The following is an 18,268-nucleotide window of genomic DNA, read 5'->3' on the forward strand; positions in this document are numbered from 1 at the left end:
TCCTTGAAGTAATCTTGAACCTGAGACATACCCATGTTTCTAATTCATTTCAAAACCCATGAATTTCTATTTTCTTCATCTTCATCTCAGAAAACCCTAACTCGATTTCAAATCTCAGATCCAGAAATAAACCCATCTTCCATTTGGTGTATATCTCCTCTCATCTATAATCTTCATCATATGTTCCTCACTCCATCAATTTCATTTCCTCAACTTCGTCTTCTTCATCAGTAGAATCACTCAACAATAGCTATTGGAGCCGTCATCTCTCTTATTTCTCAAATTCACTTCTTCACTTCAATTTCAATTCATCACTAAAGCTTTCGTGCTTTTCAGACAGATAATTTGCATCACTAAAGCCGACATGCTTTTCAGACAGAGATGAAGAAATAAAATCAAATAATGAGAAATAGTTCGCCTCCAACAGCATTTGCACCTTTTTGCCTTTTAAGCGACGTCTCCCCTTCTTTTGTTCCAAATGACTCCAAAGTACTTAAATACTCAAAAAAAAACATAAGATACATAATTTACAAGAAAACTTAGCAAAGAAAGCGTAAACAATAGATAAATGTTAAGGTGTTTTAGACACCTATCACATGATGAACCGTGGAGTCTAGAGATCAACTACACTTACTATCCTAGTCCGTGATTTAGCTATAAGTAGATTAGAAATCAAGACTCATAGTTTTGGCAACTAAACTTGACAAACAAGCTTGAGATAGCAACGCTTGCGAGTTCGACCGAGCAGTGCTTTAACACCCTTCTCCTTCATTTTGTGACCGAAGCAAGACTGGAACAATCATTTCTTGATTTAGGCCAGAATTTTACAGGTTGATCTCTCGAATCTAAAGTACTCCTGTGCAGTACATTTTTTAGGGTTTAGATTTGTTTTTCGACGGCACATCCAATTTACCATTTCCAGCAGAATCGGTTTTTACCCAAAAACAGTTTGGTCTCAACTATACGAAGTTGGTATTAGATTTTGTATAACAGCTTAAATCTGAGAGTATTCAAAATTGAACTAGGTTCCGAGGGTTTTCTGCATTTTTGGTTTCCTCGTTAAAAAAATCTTGTTGTGTCTTTTACTTTGATTTCCGCTTTATAATTGTTTACTATAATAAAATAGAATACACATATATGTTAACTCTGCATTACTTGATAGTGATCATATAGAGTTTGGTTAATACCGAACCTATTATCAAGTAACACACTTTGTTGTTGTATTGTCTTGATCTTGTATACATAGTCAATCATACAGGTTATCTTGTTATCGTATTGTCTCGATCTCGTATCCATAGACCCCTATTGTCGTATTTTCTCGACTCTGTCCATAGACGATCACATTCGGTAGGTTAAAACAAAAAGATTGTGGTTCATCTCCAATGATGTTTTTTGTGATCTTTTATGATTTAATGCAAATTTTATTTTCAGTAATTTTTGGATTTTATTAGAGCTAAAAATGGTTATTTAATATATTGAAATTAATTTAGGTAAGCAAAAGCTTATTAGGATAGTTTGACGTTGTGAATGTCTAAAACTAGACATTCACCTTGACAATGTCTAACAAAAGTTGATCCGTGTCATCTTCATATATTGATTTAAGAAGTTGGGGTTGGAAAAGAATATTAGGGAAAATGAATGTCTATCCTATGTGGACCTAGATATTTATCTTCACATACATTCCATTGGAGACGCTCTTATCGTCAACAAACATTGGTGAAAAAGAGGGGGTCTAACAACCACACCTAATATTTTCGTTCGGCAATCTGAGAGGACAAACTCCAATATACTTTCTAGAGAAACAACTAGACAGTCAGACTCAATCTACAGAAAAGTATATCAAAGAGCGATATCGCTATTTCCCGATTCAATCTGCAATCAAACAAATAAGAATTTGCTTCATATTACGGGTAACGCATGGGTCGGGCCTTAGCCTAATTTTCCCTTGAAATATACAAGTTAGTCCTGACCCATTCAAGAAGATGGGATAGGCCCAATTTTCCCTTGAAATATACAAGTTAGTCCTTACCCATTCAACTAGATGGGATTTTGGACTAAACCGTATTTTTCCCACACCCAATCCCGCCACTATAATAAATTCTTATTAGTTATTCAGTTGTTGAAAGGATTAGCACTGTAAGTAGGGCTGCATAGAAACCGAACCGAACCGTCAAAACGAGCCGAAACCGAAGAAGATGAGCCAAACCGTTCATCCAACGGTCGGTGACAGTTTGAGAATTCATAACCGTGGGATATTCAGTTCAGTTCACGGTTTGAATCATAAAACCGACTAAATCGGACCGATGAAACCGATTAAATATTGGTCGTTGATTAAAATTTTAATTTAATCTTGTCCTTCTATTAAATGAAACCCTATGGAAACCCTAAGTATAAGAAGAACTCACCTCTTTTTCTTCTGGTGTTATTCAACTCCCTATTCTCCACTTTCCTATTCTCCTCCCTACAATCTAAACCCCACATTAGGGTGAACCCCACCTGAACCTGAATGCTAATCTCGACATAGATGTGAGGCTTAGATTATAGGGAGGTGAATAGGAAGGTGGAGAATAGGGAGCCAAATAGCATTTCCGTATCTTCTTCCTCCTCCTCTCTTCTTCTGTTCCTCGTTTCTTCTTTTTCCTTTCTTCTGTTTTTGTCTCACACACCACCATCACGGCACAACCACTCATCATCATGCACCAGCTCCATCACCATTAATACCCTTATCACTTCTTTTTCTTCTACTCCATGATTCATCTTGAAACTCTGATTCTTCTTGATACAGATATATGGTTATCATTTTTGATTGACTGCATGGTTCATAGGGACAAGGTATAGTGAAGGAAGAGAAACATAAGTTTTTTTTTTGAAAAATTGAAAATTTATTTGATGATGGGTTTCCTTAGGTGTTTGCTATTATGATGCTAAGAAGGTTTAATTTGTGTGTGTTATCATGAATTTTGATTAGAGTAAGGATCTTCTCGAAAGTATTTTAGACTTTGATGAATCTCTGATTAAAGTTGAAATTGATGAAATAGTGAAGATTACTGGTAAAGAAGAAATTGATGTAATTCAAGTGGTGGTTAATGAAATTGATTTCATGATGATTAATGATGAATTGTTGTTTCTCTTATGGCTGATTTTAGGTATTTTAAAGATTTACCCTAGATTTTGTTTAGATTGCAGGAAGGAGTTCAAATTTTTTTAGTGTAAGTGGAATCGGTGAAAACCGTGTAACCATTTAAAATAATCGAACTGACTCGGATCGGTTTGAAACCTAACCGAACTATAAACAGTTCAGTTTCAGTTTAGAAACTGAAAACCTAGGTTGCGTAGACGCGGACGCGTAGACGCGGACGCGGACACTACAAAATTCTCAAAAAAATAGGACGCAGACACGTATATACATATTTTATTTATATATATAATCATGTATTTATACAGCAAAGTCAAGTATTTCGATCCTAAAAATTAGAATATGATGCTACATGTGTATAAATCTTAAAAGAAAAGAAGATATCGTTTGTTTATACACGCAGAAGGTCAAACAATCAGTCACTATTAAACACATGGCACAATCAAAATGCATTTTTAGAATAACACATACCCAACTAAGGGTACACGTGATGTCATTTCCAATTACAAAACCTTAATAAACACCTAAATTATTGATGTAAATGTTTGTTTTTCTACATTTGGTTAATAATAGTAAAAAAAAATGAAAAAATTTAAATGAAAATGAAAAAAAAAATGAAAAAAAAAATGCGTCGGACACGCGTCATCGGTGCGTCCAAACCAGACGCGCAAATTGGTGCGTCGGGCACGCGTCGTGTCAGCGTCCCACGCACGTCCCGTGTCCGATGCGAGTCGGACGCGGACACGGCTCAAAAAATCCCAGTTGAAAACTGATGCATCAACAGTTTTGCCTGAAAACCACACTGACCGACCGGTGTGCAGCCCTAGAAACACAACAAACCAAAATTTTCTAAAGTCTGGCCTAATTAAAAACAGAGCTTGAAATATAGAAATCTATGAGACCTACAGCGAATGACCGAATGTTCAAAGAGTAACAGAGTTCAATGGGAAGAATACAAATGGTAAAAAAGGCATCTATTTAAAAGCTTGGGAGTTAATGTGTAAATCTTTAGAAGATGGGGTGGAGACTGAAAGAAAACTTTAACCTAGCAATGATATCAAAGATGGGGTGGAGACTGAAAGAAAAACCAGAGTCATTAGGGGCTAAAATATTAAAAGCAAAATATTACCCAAAGTGTGATATTTTACATGTTAAACCAAAACCGAAAGATGGAGACATCTGGGTATGGAAAGGGATTCTTACGGGAGTTGAGCAGATTAAGAAACATTGTACATGGGAAATAGGAAATGAGAAATGAGAAACTTATTGATATTTGGGAGAACCAATGGATCCCAAATACCATTGCGCCTTTGCATAAACCAATTGTAGGTACCGCAAACTTCAAAAAGGTATGTCATCTTTTCACATTAAACAAAAATTGGGATGAAAACAAACTGAAAACTTGTTTTGACAATACCACAGTTAGTATAATTCTAGATATGCCTATCCCTGTTAATGATGTAGAAGACATTGCTCATTGGAACTTGGAAAGAAAAGAAAATTTCACAGTAAAATCTTTGTATAATTCAATAAATACTAATAGCAACAACATTGGAAATGGAAGCGACTGGGGCAAGATATGGAGATTAAAGGTAACTCCATCCATAAAGCTTTTCATGTGGAAAGCAGCTAATTCAGTATTACCAACAGGTATGAGAGTAGCTGCGATTCTCCCTAACATTAATACTAAATGCAGTCTTTGTAACGAGAATGAAGAATCCCTATCTCATCTCTTTCTTAAATGCAATTTTGCAATTCAGGTATGGATGCATCTAAATTTTGATATAAATTATGTAACAGATGGAAAAACTTGTTTCCATGAATGGTTAAATCATTGGTTTCATGAAAAAAACAAAGGGGAAAGCATATTGGAATGGCCAGAATTCTGTAGCCTTGTTATATGACACATATGAAAAGCGAGATGCAACATCACGTTCCAAAAAAAGAAACAAAATAGTGCCTACACGGGAAAAAAAAAATAGTTCAATTTATCAATAATGTTTTGAATGTTAATAGACCAGGTTTCAGTATAATGCAAACACTATTTTATGACCCTATGCATGATGAAACTCTGCAAATTATGGATAAAGAACCTGAAAAACATATTACATACCTAAGTATGAGAATGTCCATAGCCATAATTATGCATATGCCAATAAATACATCTGGAATTGATTTAACTTTGATGGATTTTACAGGGAAAACAATTGAGGCAAGAGGGTCTTTTGCGGATTGTACTACTAGAGAACAACTAGAAGAAAAGGGTATTGAAGCTGCCTTCTGGTGGGCAACTGAATGGAGTGGCTACAATATCACCTTCCAAAGTGATTCCAAACCAACTATAAAGGTGTTGATGGGAACATACGCAAAGGCTAGAGAACAACGTCATAACATCGGTGAAAACTTTGAAAATAGCATAAACACTTGTATTAATTTCAAAGCTACTGCTTTTATTTTAATTTCCAGATTTAGCATTTGAAAAGCAGCAAATATAGCAACTTTTTGTAATCTTAATGCCAGAACTATTGGACAGGTGAAGGTCTTATTGCTATATTGCATAACCTTTACATTGAAAACTGTCGTAATCTTGTAATAGCAAATGATTCTCATGTTCCTGAGAATCATATTTATCAATATATTCCATGAGGAGTCTATCCTCTTTTCTGAAAAAAGAATTAAAAAAATAACAGAGTTTTACTAAAAAAAATAAAGAAAAAGAAAAAAACTGTAGATTTAACTTCTGTTGACGGAGATCTCCATTCCGCACTAAGCCGATATTGCAAGTCTTTTTCAGAAGCCACGATGCACCTTAAACCACCGGAAATCGAATGAAGTCTTTTCATCATTTAACTCGAGGTTAACCGGAACAGAAGAGTTTTCGTTCATCTCTAGGAGCATTGTACCCTGAAATAAAGAACTCGGATAACAATTTTCCTACTTATTATTTGTTGTTACTAATCAACATACCGAATAAAATTAACATTTTAGATCAGCTTTAGAGTTCTTTAAAACTAAAGAACAATATCTGAAAACTGAGCAACTTGGTACTCAATGCTTGATGAGACATGACGGCGCCCTGCTTCGGAGAATAATGCTTTTCTACAATCTGAATAGTATGTAAAACTCATTGCATGAGATTATCCACTAACTATAGGGGTACCCAGATAAGAGAGTATTAGTTTTAGAAGGTTCAAGTTAACCTCACCTCGAGGGGGATGAGGACCATGGACTCGCGGCTCCCATCAGTAACATTGACGAGACATTCATACGTTTCCCATTTCTTAAACCACATTTCTGCTATGTCATACACGACACACTAGAATTCCAAAGATTGAAATCATGTTGCAGGTCAATAAATTATTATTAAAGAACTAAATTCAAAATTTCACCGCAACTTGCTGGAAACAAATGGATGAGTGAGATACCTTGATTTTATATTGGATGGGTGTGTTGTCGTTCCTGTTTTCCCAAACTGAAAACATACTATCCAAGTATTCCAAAGGAATCATCTCTTTATCTTTAGTTGATCCGTGTGAGTTAACCCCACTGTCAGGAACAGCATTACTGCAACCAGCAAACTTTTCTTCTCTGATATCCATTTCAGACATAGCCCCAGTACAACCAACTACACTGATTTTATCGAGCTCAGCAGCAACTCTAGGTTCAACATTGGATGCCCCATTGGGAATTTCAGTCTCCTGTTGGCTACCAGGAACTGTATGTAGTGGTCCTAGAAGCGGCTTGACATCATTTATCTCAAGGGCAACAGGGATAGAAGAGTCTCTCATCTCTACCACCATTGTACACTGAAATAGAATTCAGATAACAAAATTCCTGCTTATTCTTGGTCATTTACTAATCAACATTCCGATATATGATTAACATTTTAGATCAGCTTTAGAGTTCTGACAGCCACTTAGAAGGATTAAAACTAAAGAACATTACCTGAAAACTGCAGAACTCGTGCTTCAATTTATCCAGAATTTTATCATATAATTCTGGGCCAGAATGGAAAGCATCACAGACCTCCTGTGCAGAACGACCTATTTTCTTCTCCACAATCTGAATAGTATGTGAAACTCATGGCATAAGATTATCTACTACATAGAGGTGCCCAGAAAAGAGAGTAATAGAAGGTTCGAGTTAAGTTCACCTCGTGGGGGATGCAAACCAAGGCCCAACTGCTCCCATCATAAACATCGACGAGACACCGGTACGTTGTCCTATTCTCAAAATAAAGTTCTCCTAATGCACTCACGACACACTAGAACTCCACAGATTGAAATCGTGTTGCAAGTCAAAAAAATTTTTATCAAAGAACTAATTCAAACTTTCACTGCAACTTGCTGAAAACAAGTGGATGAGTCAGATACCTTGAATTTATATATGGTGGGTGTGTTATTCCTGTTAAACCAATCTGAACACCAACCATTCAAGTATCCCAAAGGAATCACTTCATCTTTAGTTGATCCGTGTGAGTTATCCCCACTCCCAGGAACAGCATTGTAGATTATTCAACGGTTGAAACTATTTTGCAGCTACAGACAGCTTTGAACTTATGGAGGTTAGAAATTATCAATATCCCTATATATACCTTTTAACACTACGAGGCTGATTTGCTTCTCCTTCTTCTTCTACTACTGATGTCTTGTGTTTAGCTTTGCGCAGTACATCAATGCCTTCAGGCGCCAGCATTAGAATACCACTCTGAACAGTAACATTACTAATGCGAACCTATATGCCAAAAAATATTACAAATTCTGAGGCTTGCTAACCAAAAAAAAAAAGTACCTCCCCAAAAAAATCCCTACATGAGTATAAACAAATAACAAAATAGAACAAACTTACCTTCATACAAGGAGCTAAATCTCCGATAGCTTGGATAGGTCTGATCTCCCAACCAACTACATGTTGAACACCATCCGTCATATACAGCATAAAACTCCGCTGTGGATGAGGACTTCTATTAACTATATTATCAACCTGCCAGAAAAAATTGTTACTCACGACACAATCTCGTACATCATTAAAAAAATAATAACTAAATTAAGAGTAAGTAAGGATACCCGAAGAATAAATGGACCGGGAAGATCATTTTCACACAAAGATGAAATGTTATTAGGAAGCACACCGTCAGAAGACGATTTAATATCAGAATCTAAAAACTTCTGGTAGATGTGATCCCCTCGATCAGCAACACTGAGGTTAACAAAACCAGGAATTGATATATTCAAGTCGAACATACATCTATTCAACCAATCTATTTTCAGTTTATTCAATCCATAATGACTCCGAAGAAAACTATCAATCTCAGTACTTTCCGTTGAGGAGGAGGAGGAGGAGGAGGAAAGAGAGAGGGGAATCATATCTGCAACCGAATCTGGAAAACATTGATCTTGATTTTCGGTTGAGACCTGGAGGATAGATTATATCTAACATACTGGCAATATGGGTTAGGGTTTGCGTTTGAAGAATTTAGGTTTCGTCGAACAGGGAGGGTTAGGGTTTGCGTTTGAAGAACTTTAGGTTTCGTCGAACTGGGAATTTGATGCGAGAGGGGCTTGGCATATATATATATATATATATTGATAGGTATCACCCGTGCCTGTGGACGGACGAAGCCTCCGGGGCTTTAGGCCAAGCGCTACGATCTCGCTTCCGTGTAGCTTAACTAGTTTCACTTCTGTTATAGGAGGAGGCTTTGAGTTTGGGATAAGGGAGTCGCCTAACACAACTGTTCAATACTTTTCAATGAGTTGGACAAAATTATCCTCCCATAGAGCATCCACGGTGGGCGAGTATAACCAAAAATTTGGGATGAGATCGTAATACAGTGGGACGGAGTAAAGATCAAATCCCAACCAAAGATCAACTCCAGACCAAATATGGTCGCGACCAAATCCCAAATTCTAATATAGTCGGGCGTAAATTTAAAGTACGCTTGTTGCTGGGCGTAAATTTAAAGTACGCTTGTTAACGGGCGGAGATTTAAATTACGCCCGATGAAAATTCAAATTAAATAAAAAAGAAAAAGAATGAGGCGGACTTTTAAAGTCCGCCTGATGAAAGTTACCAAAAATGGGGCGGACTTTTAAAGTCCGCCTGATGAAAGTCACAAAAAATGGGGCGGACTTTTAAAGTCCGCCTGATGAAATTTTACGAAAAAAAAATGGGGCGGACTTTTAAAGTCCGTCTGACGAAATTTTAATCATGTACCGTTGCGTCACAACACGGACTAAACCCAAAATTTGGTCTTTTTTTTGATCTTTGATCTTTGGTTTTGATCGCACCACTGCAGTTGCTCATAGGACCCGTTTCAAAACAAAGATTACTTCCTTCTTTACTTCTTCTTCCTTTCAATTGTGAAGGCTACTCATAAACCCTAAAATCCCAACTTCATGTATGATTCGTATATATCTCAAAAAGGGTTTGACAATAGGGATGGATGGTTATCTAGATCATATGAAGTTAGGAAACAATTTCCAAAGCCAAGCAAATCAAATGAAATGTTTCGTGAATCTCTGTCTTTAAATGTGTCGTAGTTTGCTGCAAGCAAAATATTTTAGGTACCTATGTAATAAAATCATGATTATCTCTGCTTCTGTGTATCTTTTCAAAAAAAAAAAAAATCAGTTTACAAAACCTTGGTTCGGTCATACCAGAAGAAGAGAAATGAAATATTCACTTTCACAAAACGGAATGCGAATACCAAATTTCTCTACCATGTAGGTTATCGTGGAATGGAACATTTCACTACCACTTGAGTGCAGGTGAAATAGAACATTTCACTTCCATTTTGGTGACAGTGAACATCTTAATACCGAACAACATAAATTAATTAGTCGAGAAATATAATGAGCTAGACTATAACTTAAACGAATTTTGTCAATTCGGTTTTTCAGGATCTTATTCAAGAGTGAAAGCACACTTGCTACATCTTCCATTGGGTAGTATTTATGGATGTAAATCAGTAGATGAAAGTACTCTACAACTACAAAGTCTGATTAAGGAAAATGATGATGCTAAAAGAAGAAAGACTAGTGCATTGGCTAGAGCAAGATCAGTTTCTTTACCACCACCTGAACCAAGTAAAAAGAGACGATTTGAAGACTTAAGCATTGGGAATTTACTAAACCAAAATGCAAGAGATGATATGGATCTGGCTTTGAAGAATATCCTACTGTTTTTTGGACTCCATGTGTGGTACATACACTTAATTTGGCTTTTAACGATATTTGTTCGCCGGAAAAAAACCAATCATTATGTATACGAGCAGTGTAGCTGGATTTTAGATATTGAAACTGATGCGAGGATAATAAGGAATTTCATTGTTAATCATTCGATGTCTCTAGCTATCTTCACCAAGTTTTCCTCATTAAACCTGCTGGGAATGGCGGACACCAGGTTTGCATCTACGATTCAAATGGTAGAACGTTTTCTAGAGGTTAAACTAGCTTTAGAATCGTGGGTTATGTCTAAGCATTGAAAAACTTATAAAGAATCTAAAGATATTGCGGTTTTGCGAAAAACATTAAGGATCAAAGAGTGCATATAATTAGTGATGCATGGTGGGATATTTTGAACATCCATTAGTGTGATGGGCTACAAATAGATCAAGCACTCCAATGTTACAAGCATTGGCAGCTAAACTTCTTTCACAACCATCTTCGTCCTCTTGTTGTGAAAGAAATTGGAGCACTTATTCTAATGTTTCCACAACTCTACGTAATAAGTTGACATCGGGAAGAGCTGAATGTTTAGTATATGTGCATTAAAATTTAAGACTTCTGTCAAGAGGAGAAAACGATTATAAGAATGAACCATCGAGGCATTGGGATGCACTGAGTGAAAATATCAACTTGGAAGGAGCTTCCTCTTTAGAAGATGCTCAGTTTTACTTGATGAACCTAGTTTACAGCCTTGTCTTTTTGACGAATAGATTGCAAATGGTCAATCCTAGGCCAATTTCAACTTCAACGTTATTAGTCTAATTTTTTTTATTAACAACACAACAATCTAACTACGTATAACAGATTGTTTCTTTTGAAATTTCGTTCATAACAACCTCAATAGTACAATATATGATGAATGAAATTATATTTTGGAAGTAACGTTGGATTTATGTACTCTAATATATTATTGAATCCCATATAATTGAATTTTTACAAAAAGTTATATATGTGATATCAGTACGTATCTGTATCGGCCATTTTCGGAGATGCGAATCCGATTCTTCGATACGTACTGGAATCGGATACTCGTACCAGTATCTGTGCAACCCAACTTCTGACTCATGAATGTTGGTGGTACTATCATTAAAATGCAATTGGCTGCATGGTCATTGGATAAGATTATGATTCCAAATGATTCTCTTAAGTTTGAGTGTCATCTTCCCAATCTTCAACCAAGTGGCTTTGATGAACGTTGGATTTCAATGAAAAAGTTTGCAAAACCTTATGATTCCACAAGTGTAGATGGGGAAAAACGAGCCGCTGGTTTTTTAGGGAAGTGAAAAGTCGAGCGTGTTGTCGAGACTTCTCAACCGAGCAAACTGCTTAACCTCACACAGATACACTGCAAAGGGAGTGCTTAGATTCGAGAGATCAATCTGTAGGACTCCGACCTAAACCAAGTCAATGGCCGTTCCAGAGTCAATTCGGTCGCAAAGAGATATGTAGGAGGGAAGCTGAGAATTGTGTGGGATCAGTGATGATCAAGGATTGTGGATGTGTTGAGGGTTTTTGCAATATTTGGTGAACTGGTGAGTTCAGATAAGTTCTGAGTGATTGATGAATTCTTGAGAGTAGTAACTCGACAAATTCGGTGTAGACAATTGCTGATAGCTAGTGATCATTCGTTGTCTGTTGTTTTCAATCATGGATTCAGAGACTTATTTATACTGTCAGAGTTGTGAACACCTTGATCCCTGTAAGTGTTACGGTCTTGAGTGAAAGAGTGGGAAAGTGCGAGATCGTGGTGAAACCAGTTCCAGATTGTGCGGAGACTTGGTTGATCATTCACCCATTACTTTGCTAACTCCCTCAACCGTTGGCATGACTTACTCACATTTCTCGTCGTGGATGAACCACATGTTGTAGGCCTCCAGACCAAAACCCTAGTTGTTATCCCCCAATTTGACGTGATTGATGTCTCACGAATCGTGGAGTCTGCATGACAAACGTGTATTGATTAGTCAGTTGTTGACTGATTAGACAGTGAGTCTAGGTTTTGTTGAATCGAGCATAAGTGGTGAATGCTCAGAGATTCATGCATAGGACATGTAGTTCTCTGAGATGGTCTCAATATTGTAGATTCGGTGATGAATTACTGACCAGTATTCGAGTGACTAAGCGAGTATTGCTCAATTCGACGAATTGCTGAATATTGGGAATTTGACGGGCAACTGAGCAAGTATTGCTCAATTCGACAAACTGATAATTTTGACGTGCAACTGAGCAAGTATTGCTCAATTTGACACAATACTTAATGTTGATAATTTGACGTGCAATTGAGCAAGTGTTTCCCAATTCGACAAATTGCTGATAAATTATTAAATATTGATAGTTGGATCAATATTTAAGCAACTGAGCAAGTACTGCTCGATTCGACGAAATATTTATTGGCGGTGTGACCCAATAAAATATTAAAATATTAGTAGGTTACCAAATATGATTAATTCAGATGTTGGTTGCTGAATTAATATACATCCATTAGTTCTTGAATCTTACTCAGAATGATGATTCGTAGAACATTTCAGATCATGGTTGATGAATCGCTGAAAATAGGTTGATAGAGGGACCAACCACATGGGATGTTGGGCGGCCATATGGTGCCCAGTGCTCGAGTGAGCATGCACCAGGGTTCTCAGTTTGAGAGTTGGTGAAAGAATGATGATTAAATGCTGATTTCATCATTTACTGAAATATTGTTGGGTTCAACATTAGGTGATAAAACCTAGGTATGAAAGATGGGGAACCGACCAAGAGGGCATGGGAACGGCTCTTGGTGGTCACGTGACCAGTTGTTGGCCGTTTGAGCAATCCCAGGTTGGTTGGAAAGAGTCTGGGCCCAATACGAGCAATTGAGAAAATTAGGTCAGAATTATGAAAACATGTGGGACCGGCTTTGTGCAAGTTTGGTTTTTCATGATTTGAGCAATATTTGAGAAAACATGAAGGAATCATGATTTTTTCTCAAACCAGGGAGTTTCATGAATTAAGGAAAATAATAATTATAAAAGACTAGGATTGCAGGCGTGGTCGGCCGGCTATGTTGCCCGGTCCCACACACCTTTCCCTATTTTATAATTATTTTTCATGAATCTTTGAAGTTATGGAGAATCCATGAGTTTTTGTTGAAACGGAGGAGTTTCATGAGATTGGGGAACAATAATTATAAAAATCTAGTGATCGTAAGGCGTGGGACCGGCCACGGCCTGGGCATGGTCGGTCGGCTAGGTTGCTCGGTCCCGCACACCTTTCCCTATTTTATAATATTATTTCATGAATCCTTGAAATTGTGGAGAATCCATGAGTTTTGCACAAATAAGGAGTTTTGCTAAATTGAAGGAGTTTTTCATGAGTTAATGAAAATAATAAAATAAGGAAAATTATAGAAGAGGCATGGGCCCGGCCCCTGGGCGCCTCCCTATTATTTTATTATTATTTCATGTTTTCTCCTGGTTTGTGTAGGATTCCTCATCTTTCCATGTTTTTTGGATGCTCGTTTGTGCATCCGGGTGCTCAGTCGTGCATCATTGTCGAGTACACTTGCACCATTTTTGTGGGGCGTACTCAGTGATGGTCCAGATGCCTGGTTATTGAGTATTTATTACTAATTCATGAAATTCAGTGGAGAGTAATTCATGAAATGGAGTAATAAAAATGAGTAGTTATTTATTATCAATTCATAGGATCAGCTGTGGATTCGACCATGAATTCAGAATAATAAAACAGACATTAGCATTCCATGGGATCGTGGATTTGACCATAAAATCGGAGTAATAAAATTATTTATCACCATTCCATGAGATCAGCCGTGGATTCAATCATGAAATCGGAGTAATGAGATAATACAGTTGTTTATTGCCATTCTATGAGATCAAGATGTGGATTCGATCATAGAATCAGAGCAACTGTTTATTTCCATTCCATGGGATCATGTCGTGGATTCGACCATGGAATAGGAGCAATGGTTATTGTCATTCCATGGGATCAGGCCGTGGATTCGACCATGGAATGGGAGCAATGGTTATTGTCATTCCATGGGAACTGTGTAATAATACTATGACACTGTATAACAATGATCGAGACCGATGCTTTCTCATTGTTATAACTACGGATCTTCAACAACGGTTATACTAAACTTACAACCTTTGGGATCATTGGAGTACTTGGAAGTGACGAAGATTTCGAGGAATGTTTAAGGTTAGACTATGGAATAGGAGCGTCCATGTGGGATGATGGGCGTCCATGTGGTGCACAGTGCTCGAGTGAGCATGCACCAGGGTTCTCAGTTTGAGAGTTGGTGAAAGAATGATGATTAAATGCCGATTTCATCATTTACTGAAATATTGCTGGGTTCAGCATTAGGTGATAAAACCTAGGTATGAAAGATGGGGAACCGACCAAGAGGGCATGGACCGGCTCTTGGTGGTCACGTGACCAGTTTTTGGCCGATTGAGCAATCCCAGGTTGGTTGGAAAGAGTCTGGTCCCAATACGAGCAATTGAGCAAATTAGGTCAGAATTATGAAAACATGTCGGACCGGCTTTGTGCAAGCCCTAAGAATGACTCTGGTCAGTCATGAAGGCATGTCCGTGTTGTTGTGGTGTCCGTGTCTCCATACTGAGAGTTTCACTATTTTTTGATGTGAGTTCGAGCAATATTGTGAATTTTCAGAAGAGTTTCATCTTGACTGAAATTCTTGATTTTTGTTGAAATGAGCATGTATGCTCGATTGATCAACATTTTGTAAATATTAAAATACGGGCATTTTAACATTTAATATTGACATGAGAGGCTAGCCGGTCGTGTGACCCTGTTGGCTTTTGGTTTTTCATGATTTGAGCAATATTTGAGAAAACATGAAGGAATCATGATTTTTGCTCAAACCAAGGAGTTTCATGAATTGAGGAAAATAATAATTATAAAAGACTAGGGATTGCAAGGTGTGGGACCCGCCACGGCTAGGGCGTGGCCGTCCGAATATGTTGCCCGGTCCCACGCACCTTTCTCTGTTTTATAATTATTTTTCATGAATCCTTGAAATTATGGAGAATCCATGAATTTTTGTTGAAACGGAGGAGTTTCATGAGATTGGGGAACAATAATTATAAAAAGCTAGTGATTGTGAGGTTTGGGACCGGCCACGGCCTGGGCATGGTCGGTCGGCTAGGTTGCTCAGTCCCGCACACCTTTCCCTATTTTATAATATTATTTCATGAATCCTTGAAATTATGGAGAATCCACGAGTTTTGCACAAATAAGGAATTTTGCTAAATTGAAGGAGTTTTTCATGAGTTCATGAAAATAATAAAATAAGGCAAATTATAGAAGAGGCATGGGCCCGGCCCCTGGGCGCCTCCCTATTATTTTATTATTATTTCATGTTTTCTCCTGGTTTGTGTAGGATTCCTCATCTTTCCATGTTTTTTGGATGCTCGTTTGTGCATCCGGGTGCTCAGTCGTGCATCATTGTCGAGTACACTTGCACCATTTTTGTGGGGCGTACTCAGTGATGGTCCAGATGCCTGGTTATTGAGTATTTATTACTAATTCATGAAATTCAGTGGAGAGTAATTCATGAAATGGAGTAATAAAAATGAGTAGTTATTTATTATCAATTCATAGGATCAGCTGTGGATTCGACCATGAATTCAGAATAATAAAACAGACATTAGCATTCCATGGGATCGTGGATTTGACCATAAAATCGGAGTAATAAAATTATCTATCACCATTCCATGAGATCAGCCGTGGATTCGATCATGAAATCAGAGTAATGAGATAATACAGTTGTTTATTGCCATTCTATGAGATCAAGATGTGGATTCGATCATAGAATCAGAGCAACTGTTTATTTCCATTCCATGGGATCATGTCGTGGATTCGACCATGGAATAGGAGCAATGGTTATTGTCATTCCATGGGATCAGGCCGTGGATTCGACCATGGAATGGGAGCAATGGTTATTGTCATTCCATGGGAACTGTGTAATAATACTATGACACTGTATAACAATGATCGAGACCGATGCTTTCTCATTGTTATAACTACGGATCTTCAACAACGGTTATACTAAACTTACAACCTTTGGGATCATTGGAGTACTTGGAAGTGACGAAGATTTCGAGGAATGTTTAAGGTTAGACTATGGAATAGGAGCGTCCATGTGGGATGATGGGCGTCCATGTGGTGCACAGTGCTCGAGTGAGCATGCACCAGGGTTCTCAGTTTGAGAGTTGGTGAAAGAATGATGATTAAATGCCGATTTCATGATTTACTGAAATATTGCTGGGTTCAGCATTAGGTGATAAAACCTAGGTATGAAAGATGGGGAACCGACCAAGAGGGCATGGACCGTCTCTTGGTGGTCACGTGACCAGTTTTTGGCCGATTGAGCAATCCCAGGTTGGTTGGAAAGAGTCTGGTCCCAATACGAGCAATTGAGCAAATTAGGTCAGAATTATGAAAACATGTCGGACCGGCTTTGTGCAAGCCCTAAGAATGACTCTGGTCAGTCATGAAGGCATGTCCGTGTTGTTGTGGTGTCCGTGTCTCCATACTGAGAGTTTCAGTATTTTTTGATGTGAGTTCGAGCAATATTGTGAATTTTCAGAAGAGTTTCATCTTGACTGAAATTCTTGATTTTTGTTGAAATGAGCATGTATGCTCGATTGATCAACATTTTGTAAATATTAAAATACGGGCATTTTAACATTTAATATTGACATGAGAGGCTAGCCGGTCGTGTGACCCTGTTGGCTTTTGGTTTTTCATGATTTGAGCAATATTTGAGAAAACATGAAGGAATCATGATTTTTGCTCAAACCAAGGAGTTTCATGAATTGAGGAAAATAATAATTATAAAAGACTAGGGATTGCAAGGTATGGGACCCGCCACGGCTAGGGCGTGGCCGTCCGAATATGTTGCCCGGTCCCACGCACCTTTCTCTGTTTTATAATTATTTTTCATGAATCCTTGAAATTATGGAGAATCCATGAATTTTTGTTGAAACGGAGGAGTTTCATGAGATTGGGGAACAATAATTATAAAAAGCTAGTGATTGTGAGGTTTGGGACCGGCCACGGCCTGGGCATGGTCGGTCGGCTAGGTTGCTCAGTCCCGCACACCTTTCCCTATTTTATAATATTATTTCATGAATCCTTGAAATTATGGAGAATCCACGAGTTTTGCACAAATAAGGAATTTTGCTAAATTGAAGGAGTTTTTCATGAGTTCATGAAAATAATAAAATGGGGCAAAATAATAGAAGAGGCATGGGACCGGCCGGCCGGTGGGCCCGGCCCCTGAGCGCCTCCCTATTATTTTATTATTAATTCATGTTTTCTCCTGTTTTGCGTATGATTCCTCATCTGTCCATGTTTTTGGATGCTCGTTTGTGCATCATGGTGCTCAGTCATGCATCATTGTCGAGTACACTTGCACCATTTTTGTGGGGCGTACTCAGTGATGGTCCAGATGTCTGGTTGTTTAGTATTTATTACTAATTCAAGAAATTCATTGGAGAATAATTCTTGAAACGGAGTAATAAAAATGAGTATTTATTTATTATCAATCATAGGATCGGCTGTGGATTCGACCATGAATTCAGAATAATAAAACAGACATTACCATCCCATGGGATCGTGGATTCGACCATAGAATCGGAGTAATAAAATTATCTATCACCATCCCATTATATCAGCCGTGGATTTGATCATAAAATCGGAGTAATGAGATAATACAGTTGTTTATTGCCATTCTATGAGATCAAGACGTGGATTCGATCATAGAATCAGAGCAATTGTTTATTGCTATTCCAAGGAATCAGGCCGTGGATTCGACCATGGAATATGAGCAATGATTATTGCCATTCCATGGGATCAGGCCGTGGATTCGACCATGGAA

At 37.8% G+C, this 18,268-nt stretch overlaps 1 protein-coding gene across 1 annotated transcript; it reads right to left on the reverse strand.

The window, feature by feature from the left end:
- Positions 1-5,635: 5,635 nt before the first annotated feature.
- Positions 5,636-7,646, reverse strand: LOC113302986. The gene is made up of 6 exons (XM_026551961.1): positions 7,510-7,646; positions 7,290-7,400; positions 7,082-7,198; positions 6,562-6,942; positions 6,342-6,452; positions 5,636-6,040 (listed from the first exon to the last, which is right to left on the reverse strand). The coding sequence occupies exons 4-6, from the start codon at positions 6,934-6,936 to the stop codon at positions 5,927-5,929; spliced, it is 600 nt and encodes a 199-aa protein (XP_026407746.1). The 5' UTR covers positions 6,937-6,942; positions 7,082-7,198; positions 7,290-7,400; positions 7,510-7,646; the 3' UTR covers positions 5,636-5,926.
- Positions 7,647-18,268: the final 10,622 nt, after the last annotated feature.

This window comes from Papaver somniferum, chromosome 8 (genome assembly GCF_003573695.1).
Source record: "Papaver somniferum cultivar HN1 chromosome 8, ASM357369v1, whole genome shotgun sequence".
Lineage (NCBI taxonomy): Eukaryota > Viridiplantae > Streptophyta > Magnoliopsida > Ranunculales > Papaveraceae > Papaver > Papaver somniferum.